At 45.0% G+C, this 12,246-nt stretch overlaps 1 protein-coding gene across 1 annotated transcript; it reads left to right on the top strand.

The window, feature by feature from the left end:
- The first annotated feature begins 2,219 nt into the window (after window positions 1-2,219).
- Window positions 2,220-11,313, top strand: LOC124136517 (hepatocyte growth factor-like). The gene is made up of 3 exons (XM_046502438.2): window positions 2,220-2,943; window positions 5,207-5,291; window positions 9,586-11,313. The coding sequence occupies exons 1-3, from the start codon at window positions 2,629-2,631 to the stop codon at window positions 9,837-9,839; spliced, it is 654 nt and encodes a 217-aa protein (XP_046358394.2). The 5' UTR covers window positions 2,220-2,628; the 3' UTR covers window positions 9,840-11,313.
- Window positions 11,314-12,246: the final 933 nt, after the last annotated feature.

Raw genomic sequence — 12,246 nt, forward strand, 5'->3', positions numbered from 1 at the left:
CAATATCATAAAATGTGTCTGTTTCACAAAAAATATTTATTAAGAAAACGCCATCACATCTGTCAGACGTAATTCCTCTGAACGTATCTACTACATCAACACATGATACGAGGTCATCTTCAACATACTCCAACACCCTCTTTGCCAAACTGAATTATACAAAGCAAAATTTGGCTTGGAATAGGTGTATTAATCAATATCGTTGTTTGGAATCTTTCACAGAAAGTAGAAAATCACAACGTATGTTTGTCATCAATAATTAAGTAAAAAAATGCATTCGACATATTCTATCTCTACACGTTTATAAAAGTATAAACAGTATAAAAGGGCAGGATCGATGAACCTGCCTTGAAGCAGACTTCGGTTGTGACTTTGTAGCGTTGGGAAAATCACTATCGTTCCAGACTCAAAGGGCAACATGTAATAAGAATACCCACAAAGACGGTACCTGAATGTATTCTTTGCCTTTCTATGGAGGGGGGATTCGACTTTCTTTCTCATATCTGATCGTAGATAAAGGTTGTTAGGGAGACCTACTTTTGCCATGCTTCCCATGTTGTTTGTAATCATAGAAATTATCAGCTCTTATTGCTTTTGTCAGAACTTAATTCAATGAACTAAGAACTAAATCAAGCCTTTGACATGTCACAGACCTGTTGTCGTGCTCTGATAGTCACGTTCAATGTCTTTCTATACTGAACAACAAAAGTTCCTGTGACATTGAATAAGATTTAATGCAAAGTTATGTTTTTTTACCAAATCTGAAACAATTTCGGTTTGCAACAGAGAAATGACTCCTGTAAGTGTTCAAATGGTTTAATTTGCCATACTGACTTCAGAAAATGCGTGATTTCATAAAAAAAACCATGAACATGCCAAAATGTCAATTTACAAATCAATAGCGTGTGTGTCCACCTCTAGTTGCGATGCAAGCAACACATCTTCGTCTCATGGAATGGAACAGGCGTCGCACAAAGTCCTGTGGGATATCTGTCCATATCTGTTGGAGCATGTTTCGAAGTTCCTGTAGTGCGTGTGAAACACATGGTTGACGTCGAAGGCGCCGATCCATCTCATCCCACATGTGATCGATTGGTGAGAGATCAGGGGAGCGAGCCGGCCAGGGGATGACATTCACGTTGTTTTGTTGAAGAGAATCCTGAACAAGTCGAGCAACATGAGGCCGGGCGTTGTCATGTTGAAAGGTAATGCCTGGGCCATGACGACGCAAAAACGGTAGAACAACAGGGTCAATGATCTCGTCGCGGTAGTTCTGTCCATTGAGATTTCCCTCTACCACTATCAAACGGGTCCTCTGTCTTGCTGTAATCCCACCCCATAACATAACGCTACCGCCCCCGAAACGATCTTCTTCCATGACACAATGATTGACGTAACGTTCACATCGACGTCGGTGTGGCTGAGGTGAAAACGAGACTCGTCAGTGAATAGAACTTGTCCCCACTGCATGGCTGTCCAGCGTAGATGCTGTCTGCACCACTGTATACGTGCTTGACGGTGGTTTCCTGTCAAAATGGGACGTCTGGCGGGTTTCTGACGACAAACCCTACACATCTGAGGCGACGATGTACGGTTTGTGAAGATATTCGTCGAAGGCCAGGGATGCTTCTTGCAGTCACTGTTGCTGGCAGGAATCGATTTCGTAGGTGTGTTGTTCGAATCCAGTTGTCTTGTCGATTATTGGTTACGCGTGGCCTGCCACTCCGAGGATGGTCTCTGTCTGCATTCGTCTGTTGCCAACGTTGCCATAAACACCAAATGGTGTTTCTGTGGACGTTAAATTGTCTTGCAACATCACGTTGACTCCTGCTTCAAGCATACCAATGGTTCGCAGACGCTCATTTTCGGACAGGCGTGGCATTTCGTAATGTTGAATAATTGCGTAACTAAGTTGTTTATCTGGGTGGATGTTGTCAACACGATGATAAACAATGCATATGGAATCCCGTTAACGGACATGTTTTTATACCCATTCTTGGGTAGTGAAATGCATGTGGCTTGCATAAAAGTCAACCTTTGCATGGAATGCATGCTTTTCTGTAGCAGTTGCATTTTTGTGACTTGATTCCATACTTGTTTGAAAAATACACTAAAATATTGGTGTCACAGGAACTTTTATTGTTGAGTATATTATCGATGCCAGTTTCCAAGCATGAACTTAGTTCAATAATCAAATACACTATGATCTGAGTTAGACTGTGCGTTGTAGCTGCAGGACAAAAGAAGACGATCAATGATCTCGAGTACTCTGCGTCTTGTAAGAGACAGACCAACTCAGCGCTCTTTGTTTCAACCATGCAGAAACCGTTGAGGGCAACACGCATACATAATGTTTGGAGTGATATTTTCCTTCAATGACATGTTGTCAAACTAATCATTTTCACAACTTAGTGATGTAATAACAAGTGTATTGAAGGAAACAAGAACGGGTTTTAAGGACACTGAAACAAATTCAGCTTTCAAGGTATACGTGTGGAAAAGTCAGCGGCCGCTATTCAAAGAGGTCACGAAGTGGTCAGTCCAAGACATACTTTCAGTCACAACTGTGTGAGTGGACATCGACGGCCTTCGTTGATGATATAATTAATCTGAAAAACAAAATACAAGATGAAAACTTCTCTAATAACAATGTTGTTTGTGGAGCTGATGACAGGAGGTAGCCAAGACACGGGGACATGCAGTCGAGAGGTTAACAACCCCGGGCTCATGGCTAGTAGTAGACTCGTGGGGTCAGTCTACCTCGTGCTTCAGACCCTCAACCTACAGGACTGTGTGGCGTCATGTTTGCAGCAGTCTCGCTGCGACAGCTTGAATTTCAAGGCGGGACAATGCGAGCTCAACTACGACAACTCGACAACGGCTCCTTCTGGAATGGTGGCTGCCTCTGGTTGGAACCATGCAAGCGCGTCACATATGCCATCGGTAAGTAATGACAATGATATATATGATACAAATGATAATCATGATAATAATGAAAATAATATAAGTTGTAGCGGTATCCCTTGTGTACCTAACGAGGGACGCATAAGACCACATGTACCTCGAGTGACACTGCGTCGAACTGATCTGACCGAGAAGTTTGAATATGACATTGTAAAGGAATTAAAACAAATTCAAAATTGATAGAAAACAGCTGTTCGACTGAGCTGAGGTTAACCTGAAACGTGACTTTCATTGACTCGGACAAATCGTGAAGCGGGGTATAAGGGATTTATTCCCCCTCTCAAAATCCACGTGCAGCCTGTCTTGTTCATCATTCTGACGTGGTACCCGTCAAGACCCGGGGTAGAATAGGTCTTCAGCAACCCATGCTTGCCGTCAGAGGCGACTAAAGGAATAGGGTGGTCAGGCCCGCTGACTTGGATGGATTGTCTGGTCCTGACCCGATTATTTTCCGACCGCCGTCACATTGCTGGAATATTGTGTGCGGCGATCCACATGTCAACAGCATGGTACAGATCCACATTTCACCAGTATGGTACAGATCCACATGTCACCAGTATGGTACAGATCCACATGTCACCAGTATGGTACAGATCCACATGTCAACAGCATGGTACGGGTCCACATGTCACCAGTATGGTACAGATCCACATTTCACCAGTATGGTACAGTTACACATGTCAACAGCATAGTACGGGTCCTAAGTATATTGAAGTCATGTGCCAGGGTATGTAGCTAAAATCGAGAGATGTGATAAGACTAATTTCAGCCGAAACGCCCTTCGTAATTAAAGACGATAATTGTTTGTTAACTGTGAGGGAAGTTATTTCAAATTCACATATGAATGATGTTTTTGGTAACATTTGCATTTTCTGTACATTTTTCAACACTAAGTGCTATGGAGTTGCTAGATTGTGACAAATGGGCAGTTTTCCCTAGTTTATTGATTGATAGGGTTAAATACTCATTGTCAGAGTTTCTCTTTAAGTTTTAGCGTTCGACCTTTTTCAATTATAATTGTAATTCTCCCCTTCTTCATCGTGACCTAAACCTGAAAGTGAGATTGGATTCAGTTTCATCACGGTGTGTCAGTTTGATGTGGGAGTTTGACGTGGTTCAGATTGAGAGCCCGACTCCTTGTATTGTTATGGCTCATGTGTGTTAAATGTTTAATTGCCTTGGGTGGGTTTTTTGTTACCATTTAGGTCGTAACTAAATACCCATTTGGTCCTTTATTGCATATAAAACATATTCTTAAAGTAAAACCTCTGCACCACCTCATGTTGGTTTTTCATGTTAGTTCAAATGCTAATCGGTAACAATTTATTAAAGTTTGTGAACAAACACACTCAATAGCCATGGCTTGCCGCTCGTAATGAAATGTTCCTGGTGGGCAGGTGCCTACTTTGACGTCAGCGTCCTACCTGTAAAAAGCCTACTGCTACATATATCCTTCGTCGGACCCCGACGCCAGAACATGTGCCGGAATCGCTGTCCAGAGAGAGAGAGAGAGAGAGAAAGAAAAAGAGAGAGTGAGACAGACAAACAGACAGACAGACAGACAGACAGACAGGCAGAGATTTACTTACAGAGAGAGACACGCATACGCACTGAGAGAGAGACACGCACACACAGAGAACAAGAAAGATAGAGAAAGACACACACACACAAACACGGGAACATTGAGATTCTCATTAACGCACGTGAAACGGATGTTCTCCTTAATCTAACCATCACCTGAATCAATCAGTGTTATCGCAAGTCAATAATTCAGAACACAACATTTGGTGCAATATCTCCACAATTACCCTTAATTAACTTAACCCCTGAATGATAATGTACTCTGAAATACTCAGAAATTGACATACACATGTGTTATCCATGGGGTGGCTCCTCCTTGTGTCACGGTAAACCTCAGGAGGAACCTACCTCTTTGTTAACTCTAAACCCTGGAACTGCTGTTCTTAAACATGGTCACATGTGTAATGGACCGTATACTTTGGCTATGAATAAAACATAAACATAATGCATTACCCGAATTTGCCCTTGTGTGTAGGGAGGTTATTACCAGAAGGTTAGGACTCAGAGGCCCGTCATTAATAACATACAGTTTATCTCGTTTGACAACACTATTCACGCCGTCACTTAGAACGTTAAAGAAAATATTTTATTTCTCCCAACGTCCCCTAAACTTAAACAATAAAGATATGACAAAGCCTGTGAATGTTGATCTTCATTTCAGCGACTTGTCGGTATTTGTGGGCCCAGGCCATGTGACGTGGACGAAACATGTAGAGACAGGGGCGGGAGCTATGAATGTGAACCAGGTAACTTGTCATCCTGTATACATAAACCATGCCAAATGTCACTAACATGTCCATATCCATTTCAAAAATAAAATGCTATCACAAGTCGGGCAGTTTAATTAACTGTTGCCTCTGTATTCCAAGCCTGTATCGTGATAGTCATGGTGTACACACTCTCAATGAAACTATCACCTGGTATCGCCAGATGGTGATCCTGGTGGTCTGTTACCAAGGGTCAGCTTGTGCGCCGATGGTGATCCTGGTGGTCAGTTACGAAGGGTCAGCTTGTGCCCCGATGGTGATCCTGGTGGTCAGTAACCAAGGGTCAGCTTGTGCACCGATGGTGATCCTGGTGGTCAGTTACGATGAGTCAGCTTTTGTGCCGATGGTGATCCTGGTGGTCAGTTACGAAGGGTCAGCTTGTGTGCCGATGGTGATCCTGGTGGTCAGTTACGATTGGTCAGCTTAAAAAATTGTGTGCCGATGGTGATCCTGGTGGTCAGTTACGATGGGTCAGCTTGTGCGCCGATGGTGATCCTGGTGGTCAGTTACGAAGGGTCAGCTTGTGCGCCGATGGTGATCCTGGTGATCAGTTACGAAGGGTCAGCTTGTGCGCCGATGGTGATCCTGGTGGTCAGTTACGAAGGGTCAGCTTGCGCGCCGATGGTGATCCTGGTGGTCAGTTACGATGAGTCAGCTTTTGTGCCGATGGTGATCCTAGTGGTCAGTTACGATGAGTCAGCTTTTGTGCCGATGGTAATCCTGGTGGTCAGTTACGAAGGGTCAGCTTGTGTGCCGATGGTGATCCTGGTGGTCAGTTACGATGGGTCAGCTTAAATTTTTTTGTGCCGATGGTGATCCTGGTGGTCAGTTACGAAGGGTCAGCTTGTGCGCCGATGGTGATCCTGGTGGTCAGTTACGAAGGGTCAGCTTGTGCCCCGATGGTGATCCTGGTGGTCAGTAACCAAGGGTCAGCTTGTGCACCGATGGTGATCCTGGTGGTCAGTTACGATGAGTCAGCTTTTGTGCCGATGGTGATCCTGGTGGTCAGTTACGAAGGGTCAGCTTGTGTGCCGATGGTGATCCTGGTGGTCAGTTACGATTGGTCAGCTTAAAAAATTGTGTGCCGATGGTGATCCTGGTGGTCAGTTACGATGGGTCAGCTTGTGCGCCGATGGTGATCCTGGTGGTCAGTTACGAAGGGTCAGCTTGTGCGCCGATGGTGATCCTGGTGATCAGTTACGAAGGGTCAGCTTGTGCGCCGATGGTGATCCTGGTGGTCAGTTACGAAGGGTCAGCTTGCGCGCCGATGGTGATCCTGGTGGTCAGTTACGATGAGTCAGCTTTTGTGCCGATGGTGATCCTAGTGGTCAGTTACGATGGGTCAGCTTTTGTGCCGATGGTAATCCTGGTGGTCAGTTACGAAGGGTCAGCTTGTGTGCCGATGGTGATCCTGGTGGTCAGTTACGATGGGTCAGCTTAAATTTTTTTGTGCCGATGGTGATCCTGGTGGTCAGTTACGAAGGGTCAGCTTGTGTGCCGATGGTGATCCTGGTGGTCAGTTACGATGAGTCAGCTTTTGTGCCGATGGTGATCCTGGTGGTCAGTTACGAAGGGTCAGCTTGTGTGCCGATGGTAATCCTGGTGGTCAGTTACGAAGGGTCAGCTTGTGTGCTGATGGTGATCCTGGTGGTCAGTTACGAAGGGTCAGCTTGTGTGCCGATGGTGATCCTGGTGGTCAGTTACGAAGGGTCAGCTTGTGTGCCGATGGTGATCCTGGTGGTCAGTTACGAAGGGTCAGCTTGTGTGCCGATGGTGATCCTGGTGGTCAGTTACGAAGGGTCAGCTTGTGCGCCGATGGTGATCCTGGTGGTCAGTTACGAAGGGTCAGCTTGTGTGCCGATGGTGATCCTGGTGGTCAGTTACGAAGGGTCAGCTTGTGTGCCGATGGTGATCCTGGTGGTCAGTGATCCTGGTGGTCAGTTACGAAGGGTCAGCTTGTGTGCCGATGGTGATCCTGGTGGTCAGTTACGATGAGTCAGCTTGTGTGCCGATGGTGATCCTGGTGGTCAGTTACGAAGGGTCAGCTTGTGTGCCGATGGTAATCCTGGTGGTCAGTTACGAAGGGTCAGCTTGTGTGCCGATGGTGATCCTGGTGGTCAGTTACGATGGGTCAGCTTAAAAAATTGTGTGCCGATGGTAATCCTGGTGGTCAGTTACGAAGGGTCAGCTTGTGTGCCGATGGTGATCCTGGTGGTCAGTTACGAAGGGTCAGCTTGTGCGCCGATGGTGATCCTGGTGGTCAGTTACGAAGGGTCAGCTTGTGTGCCGATGGTGATCCTGGTGGTCAGTTACGATGGGTCAGCTTGTGTGCCGATGGTGATCCTGGTGGTCAGTGATCCTGGTGGTCAGTTACGAAGGGTCAGCTTGTGTGCCGATGGTGATCCTGGTGGTCAGTTACGATGAGTCAGCTTGTGTGCCGATGGTGATCCTGGTGGTCAGTTACGAAGGTTCAGCTTGTGTGCCGATGGTAATCCTGGTGGTCAGTTACGAAGGGTCAGCTTGTGTGCCGATGGTGATCCTGGTGGTCAGTTACGATGGGTCAGCTTAAAAAATTGTGTGCCGATGGTAATCCTGGTGGTCAGTTACGAAGGGTCAGCTTGTGTGCCGATGGTGATCCTGGTGGTCAGTTACGAAGGGTCAGCTTGTGTGCCGATGGTGATCCTGGTGGTCAGTGATCCTGGTGGTCAGTTACGAAGGGTCAGCTTGTGTGCCGATGGTGATCCTGGTGGTCAGTTACGAAGGGTCAGCTTGTGTGCCGATGGTGATCCTGGTGGTCAGTTACGAAGGGTCAGCTTGTGTGCCGATGGTAATCCTGGTGGTCAGTTACGAAGGGTCAGCTTGTGTGCCGATGGTGATCCTGGTGGTCAGTTACGAAGGGTCAGCTTGTGTGCCGATGGTAATCCTGGTGGTCAGTTACGAAGGGTCAGCTTGTGTGCCGATGGTGATCCTGGTGGCAGTCTCTGACCACACTGACCAGTACCCATGTTCCACGTGGTAGGGATGTGGTGTTTCAGGGATATAAGGCCCCGTAAGTCATCGTGCGTCAAAGAAAATTCGTTCATTCTGTCATAGGGACTTATTTACGACAACCATTGTCTGAAGAACATTTGATTTAAAAGGCTAATTACCCTTTTGCCATGACATGTGCATGTCTCCATAACTTAATTGTCATTATGTATTAGGCGCTTATCCCCGTTGTTGGTCCTCACCACCATTTCGTTGTATATTGACTGTCAGCCAACCTGGGCTACTATATCACTTCCTGTTAATTACTGTTAGTAATACAGTATAGTATGACATTTATTGCCTTAAATGTTCATCCGCTGAGCAATGTCGGCTCATCACCCCTAGAGGTCCCATGTCCAGAACCACGTCATTGTCTGTCCATTGTTGTTCATTACTATGTATGTGTTACCATAACATGGTGTTAGAAAAGCTTGGTATTCCGAGTGCTGGTGTAGGGACGACCTCGAGCAGGATGTGCCGCTCGTAGGAAACGTCGTGAAGTTGAGCTGGAGCTCCGCTCACTTCATGTATGCCTGAGCTGGAAGGTCCGCTCATTGCTGTGTTTGTGTTGTCAGAGCAGGTGTTCATCTCATTGTGTAATTGTTTACATGTTGTCAATAAAACGTTCCGGGACAGTGATGTGAATGTAGTCCTTGATTCCACCAAGAGCCAATTCCCCGTCAACATGCGCGTTGACAATTCACATTTCAGAGCTAGATGTTGAAGTTTAACGGACTCTTGATTGATTGACTGGTTAGATACTTTATAACTCTCTTGAACGAACATCTGCATGTATATTTTGAAATGAAAGATAGATGTCTCAGTTTGATTTTAGATATTGCTAGCCATAAACATCATCTTTGAGTTCTGATCATGTGGTTTACAATCCGTGTAAGGGTTGTTAGTCAGGGTCGAACGGCTACATCGCACAACACTGCGGACTGCGGTTTTCGAACTCATGCAGCTGTTTTCGTATATTAATAATCGAGATATTTCGTGATTCTTTTTCAAGTGACGATGACTGTAGTTTCTGTTTCCTACTCTTAAGAAACAGTAGTAGGGAGTTTTATTTCCTCTCAGGGGTCAATTCATGATGATGAGGATGATGAGGATGAGGATCTTGGAGGTTTTACAAGCGCTTCCGGTGGATTTGATTTTGCACTCGGTATTCTTTTAGCGATTTCAGATGGAGGAGGCGTCGATTTGCCAGGACATACTGATGGACTTGATCTTTTGTTTTTTTCAGAGGAGTTATGCTACATAAGATCGACGCTCTATCCCGGAACCCTAAACATAACCAAAACCGGCCGGACATGTCAGAGTTGGGACACTGACACCCCACACAAACGTTGGGACTATCCCATGGGGATGTCACGCGGGGACCCCGCCCTAGTTGACGAGAGCAACTACTGTCGGGTGAGCCCTGCCACCGCAGTGCCATGGTGTTATACGCTGGACCCCAGCGTTCGTTGGGAGAAGTGTAGTGTCCCGTTCTGTTGAGTACATTTTTACGCAGCAGCTTTTAGCAATCCTCCAGCAATTTCATGGTGGGGAACACCAGTCTTGGGGGGTAAGGGGTTTGGGACTGCACATCACGAATGAAGGCATAGTAGCTTCACGCACAGTATCAATATATGAAGCCAAACCAGGCATGAACTAACGAACTATCAACTGTGCTACTGTGCCACAATGTGTATGCCAGGACATTAGACGGTTATATGGACATGGACGTTATATGGACACTCAAGTGTATGACATATTCAGTAGACGGTTTGACGGATGATAGACGATTTATTGGCATCACTGGCCTCCAACGTGAATAACGATAGACAGTTTATAGGCGTCATATGGACAGCTAAGTGTACTACGATAGACTGTTTATAGACGTAATTTTGACGCTGAAATGTTTGTTGATAGACGGTTTATTAAAGCCATCGCGACGCTTAAGTATATGACAGAAGATATGGACGCTCAAGTCGAACTTTGTGACGGCGGTCTATAATCCAGTGATTGAGCATCGATCCACGCAAATGAGATACGATGACACGAATTCAGCGACTCTGACTACCCGATCCCGTTAGTGGCCGCTTACGACAATCATAGTTTTATGTAAGCTCGATTTAAATCGAGGAAAGGCTTCAATATTCCTTTGCTGAAAGCCTAGTATATTCCACCATTTACTATGGGATGCACTGTTAGAAGCTAAACACAAACCTGAGCACGTTTCTTTCCAATAATTTTAACGCGTCCAGAGACCGAAACATGTTTAAGTCTTAAACATTGTCAGCGTTGTTTTTCAAATCTAAACATGTTTAGGATGTTTGTGTCGTCAAAGTTCTAAACACGTTTAGATAAAACTTTAATTACGTTTGGGATTTCAACACATTTCTTAGCGCGTTTACGAGTAAACGTGTCTGTGTTCGATACCTGTACACATTTACAGTGAAGTGTCAACGAGAATTCGCATATCTTTGTACGCAATATAGGCATGGTTATATTATCAGCACGTAATGTTAATGTTGTATGTTGTTTGAGATACAATCCAAATAAGTGTGACGTTGTTATGTACTTAATAAAATATAATCACAGTTTACGTTTTCTCCTACGCTTCGATACTCTTCAAATCAATATGACCAATTACGTGTTTTCATTCTCAAAAAAGCATTTGTTCGATACGTTTCTATTTATGTTTGATAAGAGGAATTGATTTTGTTTTCCTTGGATTATAAAGACATAAAGCAGTCTTCGGAAATGAAATGGACAATATTTCTGTCAATATGGAGACTAAAGTGTGTTTAGATATCCAGTTTTGTCTGTACAAATTATTTGTACAGTGTGTCTTTACAGTGTGTACATTATGTCTTTTCTCAACTGAAACTCTGTAGGTAGTGTACCGCAACCTATTGGGATCGAGAAAATCAATGTAAGCCCTTCATTTGCTAAAAGGTAAGCGTTTCGGATGAATGATTATTAATGGCAATAAAACAGTAAATGTTTACCAAACAAACCATCATTGGAGATCACACAGACGTTATTGACGTGTTGTAGATGGGATGTATTCCTCGTACAAGCCACGGGGCGGTCGGGTAGCCTAGTGGTTTAAGCGTTCGCTCGTCACGCCGAAGACCAAGGTTCGATTCCCGACATGGGTACAATGTGTGAAGCCCATTTCTGGTGTCCCCCGCCGTGATATTGCTGGAATATTGCTAAAAGCGGCGTAAAACCATACTCACTCACTCACTCACTCACTCGTACAAGCCACGATCACCTCAACTCAGAGTTGTATTGATTGCATCATATTCACGCCATTGTACAAGGGGCTTCGATGATGGCTACTTCATTCAGTGTAGATAAATATATCCTCAGCTTTAGATGCGGGTTTTTTTTGCCTTTGATATTTCGGAATAGCTACTTAGGTAAACTCATGGGCAAAAGGAAGCATACACTTTTAAATTGATTTTTCCCCCAAAATTATCAAAGTGAGCAAAATTGTATAAGGCTTGAAACAGTTGCCCCAAAACTGCAATGTCAATCTCCAAAACGAAACGCATTGGCCGTAAAGATGCACGTGCCAAAAGTGGCCAGAAGTCACCAATTAGCTTTTCCAGGTATTCGTAAAATTGCACGTGCCGAATTTGTATAAAAATGCGATAAGCGTTGCTAAGTCATCACATGTAATACAAAAACACCAAAGATATGCTACGATTAGCTGCGGAACGGCGTTAGGACAGCGTATCAGTCGACGCACGGTGCTACGGCGTCTTCGTGACGCAGGTATTAGAGCTCGCCGTCCTTTCCGTGGAATGGCATTGACCCGGGAACATCGACTTCGAAGACTGTAATGGGCCAGGACGGAAGACGTTGGCATGTCCGTGATTGGCAGAAATCTCGGACGAAAACAGGTTTC

This window comes from Haliotis rufescens, unplaced genomic scaffold (genome assembly GCF_023055435.1).
Source record: "Haliotis rufescens isolate VD_foot unplaced genomic scaffold, xgHalRufe1.0.p SCAF_16, whole genome shotgun sequence".
In the NCBI taxonomy this organism is placed as follows: domain Eukaryota; kingdom Metazoa; phylum Mollusca; class Gastropoda; order Lepetellida; family Haliotidae; genus Haliotis; species Haliotis rufescens.